General features: G+C 43.1%; 1 protein-coding gene, 1 long non-coding RNA gene and 1 pseudogene across 9 annotated transcripts in view; 1 reads left to right on the top strand and 2 right to left on the bottom strand.

Annotated features, from left to right (window-relative positions):
- Positions 1–2,238: 2,238 nt before the first annotated feature.
- Gm12764 (predicted gene 12764) lies at positions 2,239–13,652 on the bottom strand. The gene is made up of 2 exons (NR_169160.1): positions 13,257–13,652; positions 2,239–7,758 (listed from the first exon to the last, which is right to left on the bottom strand). It is a non-coding gene; the product is annotated as a predicted gene 12764 (long non-coding RNA).
- Positions 12,239–26,169, top strand: part of Lsm14a (LSM14A mRNA processing body assembly factor) — a 45,883-nt gene continuing 31,952 nt past the window's right edge. For 4 of the 8 annotated variants that reach the window (NM_001360656.1, NM_001360655.1, NM_001360654.1 and 1 more), the window contains exon 1: positions 12,560–12,907. In NM_001360656.1, coding sequence (NP_001347585.1) covers positions 12,787–12,907 — 121 coding nt within the window. In that variant the 5' untranslated portion in view covers positions 12,560–12,786. Of the gene's footprint in view, positions 12,908–12,978; positions 13,492–26,169 lie in introns of those variants that run through there. The other 4 variants (XM_017312254.2, XM_030242918.1, XM_011250679.3 and 1 more) reach the window with 3 other exon arrangements.
- Gm12774 lies at positions 18,103–18,606 on the bottom strand (annotated as a pseudogene).

The following is a 26,169-nucleotide window of genomic DNA, read 5'->3' as shown; positions in this document are numbered from 1 at the left end:
TGAATGGTCTCACAACAAAACAAAAACCAAAGTGAGAGCCAAGCGGGACTTTTAAACAGCAGTTAGATGGGGAAGGCCCTGCTCTCAGAGCACATTAGTGCACGCATGTCCTACAGGCTCAGGGGGGTATTCCACAGTGGACCTGCTAAGAAAGCTGGCGTGGCTCTGCCTTGTGCTTGCACCTGCTCTCTGTACGATGCCCTCTGCCATGCCACAGCCCAGCAGGAGGCCTTTCTCACGTGCAAGTGCACATCAATGCTCTGTTAGACTTTTCACACTTCAGAAACGTGAGTTAAGGAAACCTTTAGCTCTTTAAGTCACCCTGTACTGGGTTACTGCAACAGAGTTAGACTGTGACCTTTGGCTGTTCTCAAGGAGGTGGTATTTTTTTCCTCCTGTGGGGTTTGCTGTTCTCTTCCCTCCCTGTCACAAACATACATGGATCTATAGGGGAGGGTGTGAGGGCAAAGCCCTGCTTCCAGAGTGAGTTTCTCAGTGAGCCCAGACAGCACACGACAGTTCAGCAGTCTAGTGTTTGCCTCACCAGAGTTTGCTGACACATTGTGCATGGGTGTTTTTCCTGCATGTATGTCTATACATCACATATATTGTATGTCTGGTGCCTGTGGAGATCAGAAGAGGGTTATTGGATAGCCTGGAACTCAACTTACACTTATGGATAGTTGTGAGCCACCATGTGGGTACTGGGAATCAAACCCTGGTTTTTTCTGGAAAATCAGCTAGTGCTCTTATCCCCTAAGTCAACCCCCTGTTTGCTTTGTTTTGTTTGTTTGTTTGTTTGTTTGAGTGGGTTTTTAAAGCAAGGTATCATTGTATTGTTTAGACTGGCCTTAAACCATAGTCCTCCCAACTTCTACATCCAGCCTACTGACCTCTGTTCTAGCTTATGCCTGTCCAGCAAAAGCCAAAGCAAGCATAGAATTCCATACCTAAAGTGCCTACTCATTTCTAGACAGTATGAGCCTCACCCATGTCTTTTATCCTGAGAGACACAACGTCACCACTACACTATGTCTTTCTCTATGATTTTGTGTGACCAAGAGACTGCTGCTTTGAGGACAGATTTAGCAGCTGGCATGTTTGTGACTGTGGGAAGAGAGCAAAGCTTGGCCTGGCGGTCTCCCTTCAACTCGCCAGGCTCTGAAGTGGAACTCAAAGGATCTGACAGGTCTGCCTTTGAACCCGGCTTCTGGAACAATTTGAAGTACAGTTACCACAAGTGAAAGGGATATAACATACTTATCAACTGATTGCTTTTTTTTTCTGTGTATGGCTCCTTTGCCTACATGTATGTGTGCATGTCTGTGTGTGTGCTGCCTGGTGTCCTAGGAGGCCAGCAGAGAGCACTGGAGCTCCTGGAACTGGAGTTACAGACAGTTGTGAGTTGCTACGTGGATGCTGGGAATCAAAACTGGATCCTCTGAAAGAGCAGCCAGTGTTTTAGTGGCCGAGCCCTCACCTCTCCAGCCCATATACCATCAGGCATAGTGTGTGGTCTCCATTTGTACGTTACCCCTGCTGTTTAACACAGGGGCTGCCTGTGCCACACTGTGAACACTGAGACGAGACACCATCATGCCGTACTCATTCACACAGGTGTTCAAGGACATGAGAGTCTGCAAGCTGCCTCCTATCGGCATTGACCCCTGAGGATCAGAGCAGAACCTGGCAATGCCTCTGCCCTTCTCCTTGCTTGTTCTGTCCACTCAGCTTAGCACCAAGAACCAGTCTTAGTGCTGTGCCTCTAAACAACAGGACAGAAAAGTCCCCAAACTTTTAGTGGTTCTTCAGTTCTTCCACATTCTCTCTCTAGAATATCTTTTCTTTATAACTTATCTAAATTGTTTGGACATGGAGATTTGTGGCTAGAGAGACAGGTCATGGGCATACAATTCTTTCAGAGGACTTAAGTTCAGTGCCTTGCACCTATGTCAGGCAGTTCACAACCACCCGTAACTCCATCTCCAGGGCCTCCAATGCCCTCTCCTGGCCTTCTAGGGAACTGCACTCACACACACAACTCCCTCTCTCAAAACACACGGGGCGGGGGGGGGGGGGTGGGGGGAGTGGCGGGGGGAAGAAGGGGAGAGAATATTGGACCTCATTTCTCTTGCAAGAGAATTAAAAACTTTGAAGATTTCTTGGTGTCTCTCATTTATTGAACATAGCCACTGTTGAGGTCTGAGAATCCCTGCACAAACCACTCTAACACTGATCTCAGTTAAACAGGGCTGATTTATTGCATGCATACCTCAAGACTGATCAATCAGGGAGGCAGCTCAGACTTAAGAGCTAAACTGTGACTCCCAACTAGAATAGCACAGGGTTTTTAAGCCTGAAATCCATAAACATCTGCCAAATTATTCCACCAATCAGAATTTAGGGATGGAGACTTCCTTAGGAACACGTCTTTGTTGTATACTTGGGTTATTTAATTGTGATGGAGGGACAGACCTTGCCTAACATTCATGTCTTAGCTTGCCAACCAGGACGTCAGTTACCCTTGTATATGACTCTGACAAGTATGATGTTAATTCCCAGGGAGGTCTCCAAAACTCAAAACTTTATCTGACCCCTTACTTAAAATGAAAATGGAAGTTTTATTCCAAATGGCTTCTTATATTGGTGTAGATGTCTCTCTTGTGTTGGGATCCCAGGGGCAGCTTATAAAGGCAAAAACCCTAAAAGTTCATACAGCAGGAAGTGCTGCTGGGAGGTTGGTTCAGACCCAAGCAAGCAAGCTAACTATACAAAGCAATTCTGACCTCTATTGTGACTGGTTTACAAGAACACCAAAGCACAGAACGTAACAGAATATGCAATCAACTCAGGCATGAGAAAGTTTCCTTATAACAGCATAAGGTGGATGGCTAAACAGGCAACAGTTCCCCAGGCCTTAGCAACCACCAACCATCACTATCACTATCCCCACCAACCCAACTACCCCTGTATCTGTTATCTGATCAGTATAGGACTTTACCCAGAATATAGAGAATTTATAGCAGGTTGCTATAACACCCACATATGCTTAGTGACAACACATTCTGAACTTCCTGGAAATCAAATAATATCACTACGGTACCAACATCACTTTTTTTTTAATTTAAAAGATTTTTACTTATGTGTACTATATAGGTTTGTGTGGGATTAATACTCATGTGCATGCAGTTGCTCACAACAGCCGAAAGAGGACACCAAATCCCCTAGAGCAGGAGAACCAGGCTCTTCTAAGCCCTCATGCAGGAGTGCTGGTCGCTGAGCACCGCAAGGCAGCAGTGAGCACTCTACTGCTGAGTCATCTCTCCAGCTAAAGAACATTTTGGGTTTTTTGTTTTGTTTTTTTAAAGATTTATTTATTATATATACAGTGTTCTGTCTGCATGTGTGCCTGCACACCAGAATAGGACGTCAGATCCCATTACAGATGGCTGTGAGCCACCATGTGGTTGCTGGAAATTGAACTCAGGACCTCTGGAAGAACAGCAAGTGTTCTTCAGAGCCATCTCTCCAGCCCTTGTTTTTCTGTTTTTGTCTTTTTAATGTGTATGAGTGTTTTACCTACATGTATGCATGCATGCTAAGTGCGTGTCTGGAAACCGAGGAGGCCTCCGAGAGTGTATCAGGTCCCCTGGACTTAGAGGGTGTGAATTGAACCTGAGTGCTCTGGAAGAGCAACCAGTGCTCCCGAGTCAGCTCTCCAGCCCCCAAATTTGCAGCTCTGATACTTTGAATCTCTTAAGACAAGTTTCATGACAGTGTTTTTGCAAAAATATATTGATCATCCTACGGTTCTATTTGATATTGTATCTATTAGCATACTATTTGTATTTTCAATAACTCAAGAACACATTATCAAGATTGGGGCTTGAGGGGGCAGTCATGATCTCAAAAAGACCAGCCCAAGCTGCGTCTGAACTTGTAAACTTCCTACACCAGTTTCCTGAGTGCTAGAATCACAAGCATAGATTACCACATGCGACAAACGCAGCTAACGGTCAAGAGAAATGGACAAAAGTATGGGGTCTGTACCCAAAAAGTATGCACATTGGAATTAGTTACTGATTACTTTTTTGTGAGGGTAGGAGGGATGTTCAAGACAGGATTTCTCTATGTAGCCCTGCCTGTCCTAGAACTTTGTAAACCAAGCTGGCCTCAAACTCAGAGATCCGTCTGCCTCTGCCTCCCTAGTGCTGGGATCAAAGGCACACACCACCACCATCCGGCTCTTGATTACTCTTCTAACAACAAGAACAAAAAAAACTGTCATAAAAAAGAGTTGAGGGGGCTGGAGAGATGATTCAAGTCATTAAGAGCACCTACTACCCTTCTTGCAAAGGACCCACATTTGGTCCTCAGCACCCACATGGCAACTCGAAGTCACTAATAACTCCAGTTCCAGGACTCTGCAACCCAGTTAGTGTTAAGACTACGTGTAAAATGCTTGTACGAGAAAGTGGTTAATGGTGATCTTGATCTCCCAGCAGGCAGGCTTTCCTTTAGGCTGTGTGTGATTACTGCTGTTTGAAGTGCACTTCCTTTGACAAGTCATAACTACTAACTTTAGGTGTGGCCTTAACTGTAAGGGATGTTCAGGTGCTAGTTAAACAGTTTCTAGACATTTTAGTAAGAGGGGGTTGGAAGGAAATTTACATTGGACCAGTGCACTGAATAAAGAATAGCCTCTTTGTCAATGCAAGCAACCATTAGCCAACCCACTGAAGCCCCACAGCATAGAAAGGCAAGTGCTGTAGTTTGTTTGCAAGTTAAACATTTCACAGAGGTCCAAGTAGTGAAGGCTAGCCCTCCAAGAAGCCATTTTTGGGAACTAGTGGAGTCTGTAGGAGGTGAGGCCTAGTGGGGAAGATTTTTAGGTCACTGGAAACATGGCCTTCAAGAGCATGGTGGAACCCTGTCCCCATCTTCCTCCTCTCAGTCCCTTCTTACAAGGTGCCTGGTATTGCTCCACCACCCATTCTACCTTGCCAGGCCCAAGCAAAGAAGCTACTCAGTCATCGACTAAGTTCTCTAAGCCCATGAGGCAAATCATGTTGATTTTCTCGGTATTTCATGTGACATTTGTGTTATGCTTTGCAGATTTTTTTTCTTTTTTTAAAATCAGTGACTAGTAATTATATAAAAGAATATGTTTGGCTATGACACTTTCTCCTACATATACATGGAGGTACACATTTTGTTTTTTCTTTGATGCAGGGCCTCATTCTGTAGCCAGGCTGGCCTCCTCCAGGGCTTGGTTGACAGGCATGGCATATGTTGTGTGACACTTTACTCAGGAAGCAGGGATAGACTCAAAGAGTCTTAAGAGGTAAAGAAAAGGTCATGTCTGGGAAAGTCAAAATTTGGAAGATTATTGAAGTCCCTCCCTAGCTTTAGAAAAGGAGTGAATACCCAAGTGGGGACGGGGGAGGGGACGGGGGAGGGGGGAAGTGACAGCTGAGCTGCAGAAACTACTGAGGACTGTTAATTGCCTGTGGGTTGCTGGGTAGGCAACTGGTGTTGAGGTGGGCTTTTCTGAGTCACCCATGCTGCTGTCGATAACCCTAATAACAACTTGAAAGTTCACCAACTTAGACTTTGGTGTAACCCATACATTGATCTGCTGTGACTTCCATTTTTGGGTAAGGAGAGGTGTGTGTGTTGTCTCCTCCTAGGAAAAAGTCTCATATTTTCTCTCCTCTTTCTATCCTCCCAATCTTCTCCACTTACCCCATCCCCAAATCAGGGTAAGGCATCCTTTTCCTCCTGTCTTCTCAGAACAAACCTGTCCTAATTAGTTTAACTGACAACTTGACACAGACTAGAGTCATCTCAAAGGAAAGTCTCAGTTGAGAAGAATTGCCTACACAGATTAGCCTGTGAATTTATCTGTAGGGGGCTGGCTATTGATGGATGCAGGAGTGACCAGCCCACTGTGGGCAACACCATACCTAGGAAGGTGGTCCTGTATAAGAAAGTTAGCTAAGCATGAACCTGAGAATAAGCCAGCAGGCCGAATTTCCTCCCAGTTCCTTCCAGGTTCCTGCCCTGCCTTGCCTCAGTGATGGATTGTAATCTGAAATTAAAGCCAAGTAACCCCTTTCCTCCTCTGGTACTTTCAGTCAGAGCGTTTTTTATCACAGAAGCTAGAACAATATTCTCCCCCAGCCCCCACTCCCTCACTTTGACACCCCGAGGCCTGCGGCTTCAGGATAAATTATACCACATGCTTTACTGGCTCTCCAGCTTTACAGACAGCAGATGGTGAGATCCCTTGACCTCTATAATCGCGTGAGCCAATTCCTAACTAAACCTCTTCTTATAAATCTATATATATCCTATTGATGTGTTTCTTTGGAGAGCTATCACTAATACACACACGTGCTCTGGCCATCCCTATCCAGACAGCAGTGATGTGTTAGAGAAGAGCTAGCAAGCTCTCTAGGAACTGTGCCTTGGGCATGAAGTCCTCCTTAAACAGTGTGTACTTGGATCTTGGTTTCACACTCTTCCTGCCCTCCTCCCTTGCTGAGGAAGCATGTAGACCCCAGAGCAAATACAGATACATTCCAGGTCAAATGTGCCCGGGTTTCTGACATTTCATAACAGAGGACTTGGCTGTCCACATTCCTCTGCACTAAGCTGTCACTAGATCCAGAAACCCCAGTATTCTAAAGTGCCACTTGGCTGTCATCCGATTTCTCTTGCTATCTTTCTCATCCAGCATTGTGATAGCCTAATGTGTCACCCCTTGAAAATATTAATGTAGGTCTGTAATCCAATGCTCAGGGGGCTGAGGCAGGGGCATCTGGAGTTCCAAGGCATCCTGGACTACATGCTGAGATCTGGTCTCAAAAAATAAGAACAGGAGGCTGGGCATGGAGGCAGAGGCAGATGGATCTCTGTGAGTTCAAGGCCAGCCAGGGCTACATAGAGAAATTTTGGCTTAAGAAAAATGAAAACAAAAAACCCATAAGAGAAAAACAAATGAACAATGAAAAAAGAACAATGGGCTGGAGAGATAGCTCAGCAGTTAAAAGCACTGACTGCAGTTCAAAAGTTCAGTTCCTAGCACAAACATTAGGTACCTCACAACCTCCTGAAACTGCAGCTCCAGGGAACCGAATGTCTTCTTCTGGCCCCCACATACATGCACACAAGTGGCATCCATTAATACTTTAAAAAGAGAAAGTGCCAATACAAATTTGTCATTTAGAGTTTCACTAGTCAAGTTCTCCAGTGAATGAAGTATACTACAAACACAGAGCCCCCAAATAGGTTACTTAGGATCTTATTCTCATATATGTTCCAATATGGTCACCAGACTTGGACAAAGAGAAGTAGAGTTCGGTTCCCAGCAGCACCTACATTGGGCAGTTCACCATTTCCTGTAATTCTAGGGTCAGGAGATCCAGTGCCCTCTCCTGGCCTCTTTGGGTACCTGTACACACGTGCAAGTCCATACGCAAATATGTACATGCACATAAATAGAAATAAGTCTTGAAAAGAGAAAGAAGCTGGTGTTATAAGCATAGCATGTGCGTTCTCTAGATGACGACAGAGACACCAGAAAGAGTTAAGTGTGCTTGCTCCCTGGGAAGGCAGCTGGGAAGAGGCCGGGAATGGTGGCCGTGCACTGCAGTTGCTTCTGCAAGGAAGAGGCTGGGAACGGTTGCCCTGCACTGCAGTTGCTTCTGCAGGATGTGATGCTTAGTCTCATGCATTTATCAGCTGTATTTCAATCTGCAAAAAAAAAAAAAAAATTTTTTTTCAAAGAGAAATGACTGAGAGGTTTTCTTTTTCCTTGTGTAGCATTGTTTCATTCTGGAATCTTCCAATTAAGCTTTTGGCTAAACACATAAATATGATAATGATAATTATTCAGGAATTGAGAGGTTTTCGAAAACACTGTGTGCCATTAGAGTAATCAAGCCAAGCTCTCACACATCTTGGCTTTTCAGGATAATTACACCACACTGGAGGCCCAGATGGGGTGAATGAGAAAGCCATGGGTGTCTGCCACATAGGAACAAGAAAACACCACACACGACTACTCAACTGGCAATTGAAATTTGCAGTTAACATTGCACACAAGAAAGGAATTGAAATGCTTGGATTGGGGGCAAAACATTTATTTTCAAAAACCAAACATAGAACAGTAGTAAGAAATATTCCTCACAACCTATTTTGATCGTGTGAGTTAAGAAACAATTTTAAAGCTGAAAATAGTTCATTTTACATGGTCTATTTTTTTAGAGGCTTAAAAAAATTTTTTTAAGCCGTCCGTGGTGGTGCATGCCTTTAATCCCAGCATTGGGGAGGCAGAGGCAGAGGCAGAGGCAGGCAGATTTTTGAGCTCAAGGCCAGCCTGGTCTACAGAGTGAGTTCCAGGACAGCCTGGGCTATATAGAGAAACCCTGTCTCGAAAAAAACAAAAACAACAAAAAAAATTTTTTTGATGTATTTTATGTTTGTCTCCATGTATGTCTATGCACCACATGCATGCTTGGTGCCCTCTGAGTTGTGGAATGTTGTTAGCTGTCACATGGGGGCTGTGAACTGAAGCTGGGTCCTCACAAAAATAAGTGTTCTTAACTACTGGACCACCCACCCACCAAATTTTATTTTTTCATTTTAGGTAGTCTCACTGTGTAGCCCAGGCTAGCAGAGACCTCAGATTTTTTTCTGCTTCCAATCCAAAGGCAGATTACAGGTGTACATCACCACCTGCTATCACACCCTTCTCAGTTCAACTCCCAATTAGACCTAAGCAATCAACTTCTGTTGCATAACTATTTCCTTTGTGGAAGAGAGAGGGTTCAGAAGATTCCCAAAACTAAGCACACAATCTCAGGAAGCTCCTGAATTTTACATGTCTCAGGAAGCTCAGAAAGTAAGGAGATTCACAAGGCCTTTCCCCAAGATTCTATCACAGTCAGTAATTGCTGAGGGGAATGCCTTCTGAGTAGCTGCCTGAAGCTCTGGTAGGGAGCAACTGGATGCAACTTCTAGGAGCTGGGAACAATTTGATTCACTGTGCCCCTGTAAGTAAGCCAAATGGACCCATTTGTTCATGAGCTACACTTGTCTGTGGATAACACTGCCTGGCAGGATTAGGCTTTTGTTCATCTCTCCCAGGGAAAGCCACACAACTGCACTCATCCTATTGACTAGGAAAGGAATAGGGTTGTCCTCTCTGATAAAAATATTGACTCCAATCACTTTAGTTCTTTTAAATAATGTATCTAGCATAGTTGTAAAGGAAGAAAATGTAATTTACACGATTGCAATATTAGAATTAACAATGACCTCACATGTATTTATTATGTGTTAATGAACTGGAGCATTAGATAGACAACATAGGCAAAAACGTGTAGGTTTTCAGGAGGAAAAGAAAATCAATCTTGTTTGTTTTGTTTTGTTATCTTGAGACAGCGGGATCTCATTTTGTAGCTCAGGCCTGGAACTCACAATTCTCCTACTTCCCAACTGCTGGAACTACCAGTGTGGTATATACCTACCTAAATTTAAATAACCTAACTGCCTATTTCTAGAACTGAAAAAGACTATACTTACCGGGATGAATAGCTGGTTAAGGTAAGTACAAGAAAGGCCTGGAGGGATGGTTCAACAGTGAAGGTTGCCCTTCCAGAGGACCTGGCTCAGTTCCCAACAACCACATGGTGGGTCATAACAATCTGTAAATCAAGTCCCAGGGAATCTAACGCCCCCTTCTGGCCTCCACAGTCACTGCACATACTTCATATATAACATATATATGTCTGTACAAACACCCATAATAAAAAAGGAATCTTTTTAAAAAGATAAGTACAAGACTAATTGAAATCAAGAATTTGGAAATTAGCTCAGTGGTACTTATCTAGCATGCACATATAAGGCCGCGGGTTCAATGCCCAGCACCACACACAGGTCACTTTAAAAAAGTGTGGACCTTATATTTAAAAATAAAATTACTGATAATTATAGCCTAGTTGGGTGTAGTGCCAAATGACTTTTCTTGGTATTCAGGAGGCAGAGACACATGGATCCCTTTGAGTTCCAGCCTGGGCTACACAGCAAATTCCAGGACAGTCAGGGCTATATAGACTCTGTCTCAAAACAACAAAAAAGATTTTGCGTGTTTCCTGGTTAGGGTTACTATTGCTATGATAAAACACTACGACCAAAAAGCAACTTGGGGGCGTCAGAATTTCTTCCCTTACACTTTTAGGTAACACTCCCTCACTGAGGGAAGCCAGGACTGGAACCTGGAGGCATAAGCTGATGCAGAGGCCATGGAGGGGTGCTGCTTATAGCTTTGCACTCCATGGTTTGCTTAGCTTGCTTTCTTATAGATCATAGGACAACCGGCCCAGAGGTGGCTCCACCCACAATGGGCTGGGTCTTCCCCCATCAATTAGTTTGTTTGTTTTTTTGTTTTTTGTATTTTTGAGACAGGGTTTCTCTGTGTAGCCCTGGCTGTCCTGGAACTCACTTTGTAGACCAGGCTGGCCTCGCACTCAGAAATCTGCCTGCCTCTGCCTCCCAAGTGCTGGAATTAAAGGCATGTGCCACCACTGCCCGGCCCACAACCACTTTTCAATATTGCCCCAGTGAGGATTAAACTTTACATGAATTCTTGGGAGACACATTCAAACCATCGCAGACACAAACCTTGGGCCCCAGAAGACCCTAGGAACCATGAATAAAGACAGTTTGTTGGGGGTGATGGGGAGAGAGGAGAATAGATACAGTAACGGAGAAATTATCAAATTGGCAATTAAATGTACTATGTAATTGGGACATGGAGTACAGCTAGTTCCATCACCAGCTAACACCATGGAATAAACCCAACAGAGATGGCAGTGATGTGGTTGGTATGTGTGAAGCCAGGAGATGTGAGAGATGTAAATTTGAGAGTTAGGTATCATCAGTTTATAGAAACTGACAAGGGAAAGAATGTGTTCACTATGGAAGAGAAGGCAACATTGGTCTGAGACCTACAAAGGGAAGACTCCAAACGCAGATTTGCACACCAAATAATGACTGTATGCTGAAGCAGGGACCCCCTTGAAGCCACTGGGCACCAGTCACAGCTCAGCTCATCAATCTTCTCTCCTGCTTTCCCGGAACACGCAGATAATCACCATGCATTGGCTCAGCGCACCAGACATCCTACTTGCTGCCTGTGTTCGGCTCTTATCCCAGTTGTTCACTCTTGCAGCAAATGTCTACCGAGCAGCTGTCCTGGGCCGGTTGCTACACTTGGCCCCAAGGATGATGCAAACAGTGTCTAAAACCAGAAACCCTTCCTCAAAATATTTGCATTCTAGCCAAGAAGGGAGACAAACACTTATGACTAAATAGACAAATGCGATGGGGGGTAGGGAGGGAGCAAGGCAAGAAGAGGGGTGTAAAGCGAGATCTACTGTAGTTTTGTAAATACATCACCTCTTAGGGCAGCTTTGAGCAGAGTATAATGAACTGTGGAAGCTGTGAGAAGAAGGGATGCTTGGAACAGTATGGAGCTGTGTAACAACAAATTAAATCATCCATGCCCTCATAAGCCAAACTAGGAAGTCTGGTTTTCACCTTGTGTAAAATGTAACCTGTGGAGCGCACTGAGTAGACGGATGTTATCTTGAGTTGAACAAAAGTCCAAAATCTCTTGCTACTTGAACATGATTCCCCCTGACTGCTGTGTTAAGAAAAACCTAGTAGGGGTAAGAGAAATAGAATTCTTCGGGAGCTACTGCCAACAACTCTGGCCAGGGTAACTGAGGCGTTATATAGAGCTGTACGGATGGAGACGGTCCAGCCTGAACAGACAAGATTTATAGTTAGGACAGGTGTGGAGGTGTAAGACAATCCAGGACTGGGGTCTTAGCTACTAAGCAAACGTTCCCGGTTCATAGTTACCTCCGAGAACAAGCTAGAGGGACGAGTTTGGAGTAAAACCGAAGAGTTACATCTCTGGATGCAAAGTTTTAAGATGCCAATTTGGTATCCGATCGGAGAGATGATCGTTATTAAGAAAGTGGAGCTGACATTAAGTGATCAAAGCGGCAGAGAAACACTTGGACTGGTGTTTCTTGCATAGTTAGTGACCGGGAACATCTTGAAAGCTAGGACACGGATCAAGCCGCATAAAAAGGGTTGGACTCAGTTTGGGGGACAGAGTCCCAGAGCCTCCCGGAGCGGCAGCCCTTGGAGTGTGAGACTCCTCAGGCGAAGATGGCTGCTCTGGCGTTTACAGTGAGAGTTCCGTGGCCCGCGGAGAGCGGCTCCGGAGCTGGGAGGCGACCGCTTACAAAGACTCTGGGCTCGTACCAAAGTGCAGCCCGCCTAGAAATGGCAGAGGCCGCAGTCAGCATCACCAGGCGGGATGGGCCCTCGTCTAGTCTTCCCGCGACATCTAGGTGCCGTGAAAACCTTCCACGTCGGGAGCGCAAGCCAAGCGCTCTGGGCCGCCGCGGAAAGAGCCCGGGACCGTCCGTGAGCTCGGCGAGTCTCGCGAGAAAGCACGCCGCCTCGCCCTCCCGGCATGCCCTGCGCCGCCGCCGCTGCTGCCGCCGCCGCCGCCGCCGCGCCGCGGTTTGAGGGCGGGAGGCTGGGGGAGGGTAAGCGGAGCCGGCGCGGCCGCCATGTTGGTTCTGAGGCGGCTGCTGTGAGGCGCCGACGGAGGGAGCGAGCGAGCGGGCGGGCGGGCGGAGCGGCGGGCGCAGCGCGGGATCTGACTGAGTGCGAGCGGCGGGCGACGGCGGCGGCGCCATGAGCGGGGGCACCCCTTACATCGGCAGCAAGATCAGCCTCATCTCCAAGGCGGAGATCCGCTACGAGGGCATCCTCTACACCATCGACACCGAGAACTCCACGGTAGCCCTCGCCAAAGGTACGGCGGGGCGGGCCTCGGGGTTTTGGGGGGCGCGGGTAGAGCGCCCCGCCGCCCTCGCGCTCTTCTCCCTCTGCGGTCCTCACGGGCCTCGCTCCCTCCCGGCCCCCAAGCGACAAGGGCCGGGCTGCGGCCTCCCCGGGCTCCCCGGGCTGCTTCCTTTCCCCCGAAGCTCCGCGCCTTCCATCCGGGGAACGAGTGCGCGGCGCCCGGGGCGGGGCGATGCTAAAGTCCCGGGAACCAGCCGGAGAACACACCCAGGTTCGCGGCTTCCAAGACCGAAATTCGGTCGTTCCTTCTTCGGAAGCGCCGAACAAAGCCGGAGGAGTCGAAGAATCTTGACGCCTACCTCGAGATGAATGCGGATGTGTTGATTCCTCGGGCACCCATTTTCTCAGCGTTCTTCGTCTGGGTCGGTGGCGACGGTTGTCGAGTGAACTCCTAAGGAGTGTGCTCCAAACTTTGGGTTTGCGCCGCAGACTTGTGATCTCGAAAGGCCGTTTCGTACCGTCCAGTCGATCGCATCCCGTTTGTCTCCTCTGTGATTGTTACCTGTTATGCCGGAATTCTTATGCAACCGAAGGGTGCGCGTTAAAATGCTTGCTTGCTGTCCCCATGGGCCAATTTTCTGGAACCCTGGTAGAAAGGAAAGTTTAAGTTTTGATGATCCGGGACTCTTGTACACACTTCAGAGCGAGTACTATCGGGGCGCTGACCGACTCCGCTGTACTTGGGGAGAGGAAGTTGTGTGGAAGGGGATCCCCCCCTACTTACCCCAACCCCATAGTCTGTACAGTCGATACAGTCAATTTGTGGGTTTTGTTTCCGTTCACGCGTGCTAGTGACAGGAAGGCACAAAGAAAATAAACTTGAGTTTCTGATCCTAGGGGAAGTCTTATAACAGTTTCTGATACCAGGGAGGTCTATTTTCCTACCACACCTAGTAGAATTGTTAAGAACTAAGTATGCTAGGAAAAAAGGTCCTAGGGATAGCAAGATTCTAAATCTAAAAGCATTTTTTATAGATGCTTCTTTTAACAGTTTCAGTTTCTTGAATTATACCTAATAGGGGGTAGGGGTGTGGCTTGATTGACAGCTCTTCTCTAGCAAGTGGGAGATCTGGGTTCCCTCCCCAGAACCACAAAAACAAAGCTTAAAAAAGGGACACTATAAAAGAGTAGGGTGATGTTTTCCACAGTTGCATTGTGATACTTACATAACTTTTGGCAATTTACTTAAAAAAAAAAATCCTTGAATCAAACACTGAAAAGTCAAGGAGTCTGCTTTTTAAAGAGCAGTATGAGGCTTGGTGCTGTGACACTCCCCTGTAGTCCCCGATATGCAAAATCAGGGCTGCTAAAGCAATACAGCTAGGTCATCTCAGTCGATGCTTAAATGCATAAAACCCGGTTGGCTCCCCAGTGAGAAAAACCGAGTGTGGGTGGTGCATGCCTGTGATTCCACCAGGGAGGTCGAAGCAGGAGGTCAGGCATTCAAGATCTGCCTGGTACACATGAAACCCTCTCAAAGAAGGCCAAAACTGAGACTCCAGGAACTACCCCATAACTTTCTCTTTGCCTTATGGAGTTTTGTAACACATTGCCTCTTAAAGAACCTGCTTTCATCTTTGTAGATGTTCACTATACTTAAGGATGTATGATTCTCCTTAGTAATTACTGAAGCCTTGACTAATAGTGTGAAGCTGGGCTTGGTGGTACGGGCCTTGGTGCCGGCGTTCAGGAGATTAGTGCCAGGTGGATCTGAGTTCCAAGCAACCCTCATCAATTTAGAGAGTTCCAAAACTTCCGAGTGAGACACTGCCTCAAAAACAAATGAGAGTTGACTGTGATGTCCTTAAACAGCTTGATGGTGTTAGTTTTAATGACTTTATTAAAGGGTGGGTAAAGCTCTCACCAGGTGTTCTACACACTGGTTGAGAACAGTATTTCTCGCTGAAGTGTTTTTGTAGAGGTTTGGGGATTATTCTTTGCATGGTCTCATGTAGCTTGGGCTGGCTTTCGTCAAGGATGACTTTGAAATATTGATCTGCCAGCTTCCAATTTGAATTCCTAGTCCTCTAGCCACCGCCTATGTGCTAGGATTGTAAGGCATGAGCCAGACTTAATAACTTTTTAAAAAATATTTTTTATTCATATGTGTGTGGTCTGTGTGGTGCTAAGTGCATGTGAGTACTGGTACTGGCAGAAGCCATAGGTGTCAGATACACACACACACACCAGCTGGAGAACCACCTGTCGTCAAATTCAGGTCCTCTGGTAGAAGAGTAGTTTATGCTCTTTAAAAGCTAAGCCAGCATATTTTTGAGATTTCTTTTTTCTTCTGTTTCCCCTGGGTTGGTCTGTTGGTCATTTGGTTTGCCAATAACCCAGGCAGTCCTAGAACTCACTATATAACTCAAACTGACCTTAAATTGTCAATGGTCCTTTTACCTCTGCCCTCCAAGTACTGGTACTAGAGGTGTAAGCCCATGCCCAACCTTTTGGGCTTTTGAGGTAGGGGTCTCACTGTGTGCCCTTCTTAGGCCTTGAATGTTACACTGCTTCCATCTCCATGATTACAGACTTGCCATCACAGCCCGCTTTAAAGATTTTGAATATATTAAATATTAATTGTAAACCTATCCTTTTATATCTTAACCTTCAAAAGATTTGTGACCCAAAGTTTTTAAAAATATGTCTCTTCCAACAAAATATTTTATTAGAGTAAAATTTTGGGCATCTTATTGGTTCATAATAAATTATGAGCATTTAATTTATAATGTTATTTAATCCATGTATCGATATATACTTTTTTCTCCTTAATGTCCAGTACTTAACACTTCATCTTTCAAAATTAGAAGTTGGGGACTAGAGGAATGACTAAAGCCTATATAAGGTGTCTGCCTTAGGTGTTAATTCTTAGGATCCATATGGTGGAAAGAGAACCAACTACAGCAAATTGTTCTCTGACCTGCACAAATGCACACAAAGTAACTTTATTTTTTTTACCTTTATTTTTATTTTATGTGTATGCATGTTTTGTTTGCATGTATGTCTATGCAACACACGTGTCTGGCCCATTGAGGCCTGGAAAAGGCCTCAGATCCTCTGGGACTAGAATTACAAGTGATAGTGAGTACTGAAAGAGCAACTACTGCTCTTAATCCTGAGCCATTCCCCAGCCCCAAAGAGTTGGAGAAATGGTTCAGCTGTTAAGAGCGCAACAGTTTGAACTTTGTATAGATACTTTTTATATATATATATATATATATATATATATATATATATATAGTGTGTGTGTTCTTAGCTTGTTTACAGTTTGGGGCTATTGAGAACAATGCTTTTAGGAAAATTAATGTTTGAATGCACTGATGTGTTGAAATAATTTTCTGGGGAAGCACATACTTAGAATTTGAGTTGTAGGAATATAGGGAAATATGTCTTTACTAAGTAATGCAAAGTAATTTTCTCTAGTAGGTGATTATGCATGTGTATTTTCAACAGCAAGAATTCTAGTTGTTCCATATGTCTCACCAGTCATAGTACTAAATGCCATATATGCCATATATTTTAATTCTCACCAGTTTGATGGGTAGGCAATTCAGTGTATTTTTTATTTGTTTATTTTTGTTACTAATTGGGTGTGTGTGGAGGAAGGTATGTTCACTTGAGTACAGGTGCCCACAGAGAGCAGAGGTGTGGATACTTCTGGAGCAGGAGTTACAGGTCGTTCTGAGCCACCTAATGTGGGTGCTGAAAGTCAGATGTGCTCTTAACTACTTCAGTCTCATGAATGTGGTTTTAGTCCCTAGTTCTCTGTCAGCTAGTGAGTTTTGGAGGTATTTCCTTATCTAAGCCATTTGATGTTCATCTTTACTTAAGTGCCTTGGAAGTTACCACTTACTTTCCCACATCATTTTCTGGAGTTTTGAGTTCTAATAACACATCCTTTGGATGTATTTATTGCAAGTGTCTTTTTCTATGTAGTGGTTTCTTATTGTAGATAGATCTTTATTTTAATTTAGGCATGTTTATTAGGCTTTTCTTGGAGGGCTAGGTGGGTGGTGTGGTTTTTTTTTTTTTTGTTTTTTTTGTTTTTTTTTTTTCTTTATTCCTGTTAATAACCTACTTTTCCTTAATTCAGTACTATGGAAATACTTTTATCTTTTTAGAATGTATTTTATTTTGCTTTTTCACATTTAGGTCTATAATGCTTCTAAAACTGGTTTTGTATATGGCAGAGACTATTTAGATCTTTAACTTAAGTAAAAGATTCACTTGGCTTTTATGGTTTGTATTATGATTTAGGTCTTTTACATGGCTATGACATATAGTTTACATATAGCTGGAACTATATAATTCTTTTGATATTTTGGCTAGTTAACATTTGTATGGTATAGAATTCATTTATGCTTGTTTTAATGTCATTATTAAAAGCATTGCTCTTTTAATGTTCCAGATTGGGTAATAAATTGAATCCACCCACACTAATAAGAAGGTGAAAGCCTAATCTGGATTGGTAATGGTTGGTTTCCCTTGTATTCTGCTAGAGTTTTTATAAATTAACTACCTTCTAGAAGGTGAAACCCAGATAAGTTTCATGGCCTTTGATCCTAACAACCTAACTAAATGTCAGGAAGTCTTAAAGGGCAATCTGAAATGACATTGACAGTCACTTTTTAAGTGTGTTTGTAGATAATCTGGGCCATGGTGTTTTCAGCATCTGCTTTTAGCAGCTCCTCCAGTTTAGCAACTCCTCCTGTGTTATTCTTTTAAAATTAAAATGTTTGGGACTAGAGAGATGGTTCTGAGGGTAGGAGCACTGGCTGTTCTTCCAAAGGACCTGGGCTCCTATTTCAGCACTCACATGGCAGTTCACAGTCATCTGTAACTCCAGACGCTGGGGATCTGACTCCATCTTCTGGCCTCCAAGGGGCTGCTTATGTGTGGTACACATAACATAACATACATGCAGGCAAAGCATCGATACACATAATTTTTTTTCTTTTTTAAAATATTTATTTATTTTGTGTATATGAGTGCACTGTTGCTGTCTTCAGACACACAAGAAGAGACCATCCCATTACAGATGGTTGTGAGTCACCATATGGTTTTTGGGAATTGAACTCAGAACCTCTGGAAGAGCAGTCGGTGCTCTTAACCACTGAGCCATCTCTCCAGCCTCTTCTGTGGAGATCTTGTCCTCACCCTGACCCTTGACTTCCATAATTTCTTGTTCTTGTGACCTGGGCTCCAGGCTCCATCCAATGCTCTCAACAGGACTTCAAAGCATGTCTACTAGTTTGAAGGTTCCCTCAGGTTTGGCAGGAACCATGTGGACAAAAGTCTTGTAGAGCACAGCACCCTTGGGCAGACTAGTGACTAGATCCACAGCCTCCGAGTTTTTGGTATTGGGCACGCCTCCTCCAGGGCATACAGGCACTTGTTCCTCCCAAGTCCCACATGGGTGCCCGGGTGCCATCTAGACTGACGCTGAGTGCCAAGGATGTTGCCAGCATGAATGTAGTGACCTTCCATTTTCTTGATGTGTTTGCCTTGTGATTTCCCACCAAGGTTCTTAGAGCTGCCACCTGTCTTCTTGGATGCGTGTTTGACAGCGAACGCTGTGGGTGCTGTGGGGTTCAGCAGGGCTGTCACTGCTGCCCGTGTCCCCAGCATAAGCCCCGCTGCCACTGCCATATTTGCTTCACATTCACTTCCAGGCTGGGAAGTCTCAGATAATTTTTTTTAATTAAACATATGATCCCCTAAATGAGAGTGTTGGTGAATTTATTCTATGAGTGGGTATGTAAAAGTAGTAGTTTTATAACAAAATAGACATTATTAGGAAGGTAAACTCTTACTCTGTGACTTAAGTTTTCACTTAGAAGAATGAGATTCGGATATTAAAATTATAAGTAAGGGATGGGCACAAATTTGTGGAATAGTTCTGGTATGTTTGCACTTTACATATGGATGAATGCATTTAATAAGTTCCTTGTGCTAAAATGAGAGAAATTCATACATAAATGAAAAAAAATTTGTATGTTTAGCTAGCTGTCCTAGAGAATCATTCAGGTTGCCATTGCAGAGGGAAAAGATGGAAAAAGAATGGGAAGTTGATAGCTTTTAAATGAGTTGCCCTTAAACTTCAGGGAATTTGTGTCAGATACAAAAGTGGTAAACTGTTAAAAGAGTCTTTCATCTGCTTGTCAACTGGGTTAGCTTATCCTCCTGGTAGTTCATTTGTCCCATAGTCATAAACCACTGTCCCAGTGGTGTGATCAGGAAAGCATCAAAAGTTCCTGCGAGGTATTTTACTGACCTTTGAGACTGGGTCTTTTTCTGTGAGGCTGGCTTCAAGTTCATGATATCTACTTTCCTCTGCCTCACTGGTGCTGAGATAAAGGCATGCACTGCCATGCTTGGCATCAACTTGCATAATGGGAATCTAAATCTAATAACTCACAAAATTGCTACCTCAAACAGCAAAGATCTCATGAAATTTAAAGCCTAGATTTCTTTTGTTTGTCCTATTATAGTGAAGTTGTCTGAACTGAGGCTTCAAAGCATTTTTTTTGTTGTTGTTGCTATGTAAGCTACAGAAATATGGGGTTCTTCTAAGAGTCTGAACTTGGGTGCTGTTTTTCTTGCAAGATGGATAAGATGAGCCATGACTTTCTATATGATAATACTGAAAAAACAGTGTACACCAGAAGAAAATAGAGGAGAAAAATGAGAGCAAAGAAACATTATTGACCCAGTAACAGCAAGAGCTGTATTTAATTCAGTGCTGCAATAATAACAGCAGTAAGTACAGGTAGTTTAACTTGAATTTAATTCTCCTCCAGGAACACTTTGCCCTTATTTTCTTTCATAATGCTATAGAGTAATACTTAAGCTATTTTGAAACATGATCATATTAACAAGTTGTGTAGATAAAGTGTGAGTTGGTCAGGCTATTTTAATTCGTATGTGTTTCTGGAAGAGCATGTGACCCAACAGGTTGATTGTCATACAGAATACTCCTTGACCACGGACAAGGGTTTTAACATCTTTTATCTTGTCCGTGGGAATGTAATGCCTACCTTTTACTCATCCTGATAATTACATGAAGTGTTGCATAAAAAGTAATAAATTACTTAATGAAATAGCAAAGCATTTTTAAGTACTTAGTGGCTAAAACCCCAACTTTTATAATCTGTCAGGCTCTTCTTTACTACGGTGTCTTCGTCTGACAGTCTTTCAGTGCACCTCATTCTCACTCATCGCTTCACTGTCTTTGTCCTGTTTACGTTCCAAGATCAGTCATTCCAGTCAGAGAATTGTACCCTCCTCATTCCACACCCCCTACACCTCTCTTGTACTTACTCTTGTACATATGAGCTTGCAGAAGTCACAGCTCTCGTTATATAACCATCTTCACTCTGCATTTACTGGGATTCACACACCTCAGCAGTCTTAGCAGTTTTGCAGGAGTCATGCTGTATTTCCATTCTCTACTCTTTTCTGTGAGGCTCCTGTGTTCCTGCTCTTTTCTTCAGACCTTCAACATTTGTATCCCAGTTTTACTTTCATTCTGTTAACTTGATTTCTTTTTAACTAGGCAAAGAGGGACTGGCGAGATGGCTCCGCAGTTAGGAGCACTGACTGCTCTTCTAGAGGTCTTGAGTTCAATCCCCAGCAACCACATGGTAGCTCACAACCATCTGTAATGGGATCTGATGCCCTCTTCTGCTGTGTCTGAAGAGAGCAATGGTGCACTCATACACATAAATAAATAAATAAATCTTTAACTCAGCGAAGAATAGCAGGCAGCGTGCAGTAGGTAATAGTAATATGCTATAAATTTCAAAAGACTGGAAACAAGGATTTTGGAAGTTTAACAATAAAGAAATAAAAGTGAAAAGGTTACTATATTTAATCTAACTTAAACATTTCTCAATTAGGATCCATGTAACAAAACAGTACATGGTACCCCATTGATATGTTTAGTGTCTTAATCGGGTTTCTATTCCTGCACAAATATCATGACCAAGAAGCAAGTTGGGGAGGAAAGGGTTTATTCAGTTTACACTTCCATGCTGCTGTTCATCACCAAGGAAGTCAGGACTGGAACTCAAGCAGGTCAGAAAGCAGGAGCTGATGCAGAGGTCATGGAGGGATGTTCTTTACTGGCTTGCTTCCCCTGGCTTGCTCAGCCTGCTCTCTTATAGAACCAAGACTACCAGCCCAGAGATGGCACCACCCACAAGGGGACCTCCCCATTTGATCACTAATTGAGAAAATGCCTTACAGCTGGATCTCATGGAGGCATTTCCCCAACTGAAGCTCCTTTCTTTGTGATAACTCCAGCCTGTGTCAAGTTGACACACAAAACTAGCCAGTACAGTTAGCCCAGTTTGTTCAGACATTGCTCAGACCAGCAAGGTTAGTAGGAATTAATGGATGTGTCCTTTTTGTCATGTTTTATGTTTTGAAGTAAGGGTCTCATAATATAGCCCTGGCTGCTTGGGAGCTCTGCAGACGAGGCTGGTTTTGAACCTGCCTTAATCAGCTTCTTCCTGATTGCTGGGTTTATAGGTATTAACTACCATATCCAATAATGAAGTTATATTAAATGCTATTCAGCAGCTATAATTTTTTTCTTTTTAAACAAAATTATTGTATATAATTTCTATGCCATAAAGTTCTTTTTAAGTATAGAAAGCAGTAATCGCCACTTTTTTCTTTGCTTTTTCTTTTTTTAAGAAGGATTTATTGGCTTAAGGTGAAGTGGCACGCATCTTGTTGGTGGCAGGGGTGTATAGCTGTGACTCCTCCCACCTTGGTAAAATAGGAAGCAGAACTGGAATCTGGTCTTGCAACAGTTCCATCAACCTAAAATTTCTTTGTGTCTGGCTAGTCTTGTCCACTCTCCTTGAGCTCTACCACTACTGCGGAGCTACAGTTCCTTTGCTTTTAATCTGTAAATTATACTGATTGGTTTTCTAATTCAGAACTGTATTTTAGAAAGCTATGATTCAAATAATTACACTGGAGCCCCCAACTTACTCCAGTTTTACCTGCATGTATGTATGTACATCACAAATGTGCCTGGTGCTAAAGTCAGAAAAGTATTATTGAGTCCTCTAGAACTGTAGATATAAATGGTCACGAGTCACCATGTGCTAGGAACCTACTAGCAATAAGTGCTCTTAACCACTGAGCTATCTTTCCAGCCCTATCTAATGGATTCTTAACATGGAGTTATTGAGTGGATTTCACGGGGTCTTTGCTCCCCTGAAGTTATAAATGAATCTTGTCATGTATAACATTCAGGAAGAAAGTTGAAAGATTTTTGTAGTTTTATGAGCCACAGAGGAGTAAAACCTGTCTGTCTTCTCTATGCCTAAGAATTTGTTTAACAGAATTTTTTTCAAAAAAGGAGAGAAATTTTTTGTGAACTCTTGAGGTACCTGTCTGCTTATGTCTTATTACTATTCCTACATATGTAGTAGCTTGCCTTAACTCTCTTGTCTCTTTGTTCCACCCCCTCCCCCGGTGCTGGGAATAGATTAGGACCTCACACAAGTTAGGCAAGCATTGTACCACCAAGCTATCTCTCTAGGTGCCCCTCTTCCCATATACTTTTAAACATTGTTCCTTTTTTTTTTTCCCCCTAGCATTTACTTTTTCAAATAAATTTGGTACCATTCTGATTTTCATTTATGTGTCGAGAACATCTTATTTAGGTGTGCTTGGTAGTCTTCTCTGTCTCTCCAGCACTGGAGAAGCAGAGCCTGAAGGATCACCACAAGCTGAAGTCCAGCCAGTGGTGGATACTGTCTCAAAAAAAAAATAATAATAATCATATTCTTGGTGAGCTTTCGTGCAACTTCCTATTTGAGCTGTTGGGACTTTCAACAGTGTATTTTGTACTACACCTCCATGTTGATCCAAGGAAAATGTAGACCAGGAAAATGTTTGCTTCTTTTTTGGTTGTTGATTTTTATTGTAGTTCTCTACTTTATAGATACTTAGTTTTAAATAATTTTTGTCTGTGTAGTTCTGGCTGCCTGGGTACTTGCTGCATAATCCATTCTGTCCTTGAACTCAGAGAAATCTATCTTGTCTTCGCTGAGTGCTGGGATTAGAGTGAAAGTGCTAGTATAGCTTTGTAAGTACTTGAAGCTAGGAGACAGCATACTGAAGCTTTTTAAGAGAGTTGGCCTTCCTGCCTTTAATAAAACAGCACCTAAAATTTTGTCCCTTCTCCTTAAAAGTTAGATGTTGGCAAAACTGTTTTATTTAAAAGAAGATGATTTAGAGGTCTCAGTCTGGTCAGCTTGCCCCTTTGTTTGAGGCCTCTTTAGTACAAATGCCTTAGCACCAGGATCAATCACGTGGTAGACAGGAAGCAGATAGAGAAGAAGCAAGGAACAAAATAGTTCTTCACAGGGCATATTCTTAGGGATCTCTCCTCTGACAAGATCCTACTTGCTTTTCAGATTTCCCAATTGTGTTGTCATATTGTGACTCCATGGAGGGATTCATCCATTGTTTATGTCAGAGCCCTTAAGATCCAATCACTTCCCTAAAGCTCATCATCTGGCAGTCACTACATTTCATATTCAGCCATATTGAGATGCCTTTTGATCGACTGCATCTCTACAGTATCCAAGACCCTGTCACCTCTTACCTAGCCCACTATGTGCTATGCTAAATCGCATAAACCCTCAAGTCACATCACTCGGGGAAACTAGTCTTACTGTGATCTTTACTCTTTTGTTGCTTATCCCTCTTTTTCATTTCGTAACATGTGTATCTCTGCCCCAGGGAGTTCACCCCTTTACCCCTGAATCATCTTGGAATCTCAATTCAGATGTTGCACAGTCAAAGCTGCTCTTTGATCTTCATGTGATTTCCTTTAATCCTCATTTTTGTCATTCTGTATGAGAGGAATAGCCACTTCCAGTAGTCTTTGTGTAGAGTAGTTAAGTTAAAATTGGGGAAGGAAAGGTTCAAACCCCTACTAGTTAGTGCTCACTGTTAATCTGCTCTCTGTTGAGTTATTGTAAACCCCTGGCTTTCCTGGGTTTCTTCTGACATATTTTCAAGCTCTGTTAATTCTAATGTGTCCTCATACATAAGGGGAGTCTACAGCTGTATAAGGATTGAGTTCTAGTTTACCCATAGTTCTTGGCTTCCATGTCCAGGTCTGCTTCATTTATCATTTGAATGGCAGGTTAATGTTTTTCCTGGTATGCTATAGGGAGCCTTAAAAAGTATTCACCAATGACTTATCAGGGTCTAATTTAGGAAGTTCATACAGCATTTTGTAAAAGCTGATAGTCTGAAGTGGGAAGCTATGCTGGTGAGATCAGTTGCACTGTTTTAAGATGTTGGAGAAGAGGAAATGCAGGCTTAAAACTAGCTTTGGGCTTATGAAGCCTTTTCTTTCTCTTTTCCTACAAGACATCAGTGTCTTTGTACATAGCATATTAACTATTTATTGATCACATGAAAGATAATCTTTCTGAAAAGTTTTGCCTATTTGGCAAAAGCATGGTTAAAATCTTGATGAGTATGTATTTAGAAGACAGAATGACAATGGGGGGGGTGCTTTTGGGGGCATGGTCTCACTGTGTAACCTCCACAGACCTCAAATTTTGAATCTTGCCTCAGCTTCCAGAGTGCCTGGGTAACCATTATATCCAACCTCAAAGTTTTACCTTGTAACAAACACACCCAGGGGCATTATTGCTAAAATGTAAAACCTCAAGTGTTTTGGGTTTTTATATTTCTGTGTTGTTATTCTAGAACTTTTTATCTGTAACAGTCCAGTTATCTGTCCCGTTCTTTCTTTTTTCCTCTCTCACACACCTTCAGTATGTGTTTCCTTTATAAACAAGGAAAGAAGTTTGGAGTTTCATTGTTATTGATTTGTTGGGGTTTGTTTGTTTGTTTGTTTGTTTCTGTAATTCACCCTGGATTCTTCTGAATACAGGTTAAAGGGAGGCCTAATTGAGCTCTCTGACTTTATAGAAGGGCCTTATACTTACCCACTGTAAAAGCAAGATAATGGCAGCTTCGAGACTTGGGATATTATTCATTGTGGTGGTGATGAAGATAGATTCTGTTTTCCATTCTTCATCCTTTCATATAAAAAGGATTGAAGTGAGAACTGGAAAGATAGCCAGCCCAGTGGTTAAAAGCAAGTACAGCTTCTGCATAGGACCCAAGTCTGGTGTTTGCACTCCATATCAGGTAGTTTACAACCACCTGTAACTTCATCTCCAAGGCAACTGATGCCCCCTGCTCTTCTCCTTGGGCATTTGTACTCATATGCACATACTTATCCATAAACACATGCAAATACACATAATTCAAATGAAGCAGATCTTTTTTTAAAGGTCAAAGTCTAAACCTTTTTACTTTTATTTCTTTGCGGGGGAGGACATGTACCATGCTTTCTGCCTACTGGCATATTACTTGGCCATAAACAGCTGAAGAGCGTGTGCTGCTCAGCTAAAGCCTTCTGTATCCGTTTATTAGCATACCTGTGCCCTAGCCTCCATCTACCTTTTTGGGTCTGCTAGTGAGATTTTCTTTAAAGGGGGGGTGGGCAAAGGATATGCTTTTAATGCTTACTACCTGAGCATTCTACCCTTGTTCTTACAGTTTAGACTAAGTCTATCCAGATGATTGTCATTTTTGAGACTAGGCCTCCACTGTATCTAAGGCTGCTCCCCTGAACATAGATTAAAGGAATATGGAGTATACCACCATGCATGGTTGTTTAGGTGTTTGGTGTGGTTTGGTTTTGTTGTTGTTGATGTTTTGTTCTTCTAAGTCGTCTAAGATAGGGTCTCATTATAATCCTGGCCAACCTGGAATTTATAGGCAATCCTTCTGCCTCAGCCTCCCAACTGCTGGGATTATAGGCAAGAGCTGGTGCTTATTTTAGTGTTTTGGGGGTGTGTGTGTGTTTTTTTGTTTTGAGCTTCCCTTTGACTTTCATCTCTTTACATTTTAGAGAAGGGTATTCTGCAAACCTAATAATGATGCTATAGTCTTTCTTGAAACATCCTCATACGTATTAGGAATTTTTAGAATAAGGAAACAAGACATTATTAAACTGAAATAACATTCATTCTCAATATAGCTGTGGATCACTTTTATGAAAAATTAACTGCAGATCCATCTCTGACCTCCATACACTCTTGCCATGAACAGTGTGTGATCTTTCAAGCTTTCTTATTTGGAACATCACATGGATGC

The sequence above is a fragment of the Mus musculus genome, chromosome 7 (genome assembly GCF_000001635.26).
Source record: "Mus musculus strain C57BL/6J chromosome 7, GRCm38.p6 C57BL/6J".
NCBI lineage: Eukaryota > Metazoa > Chordata > Mammalia > Rodentia > Muridae > Mus > Mus musculus.
This window is presented reverse-complemented; position numbering and strand designations above follow the sequence as displayed.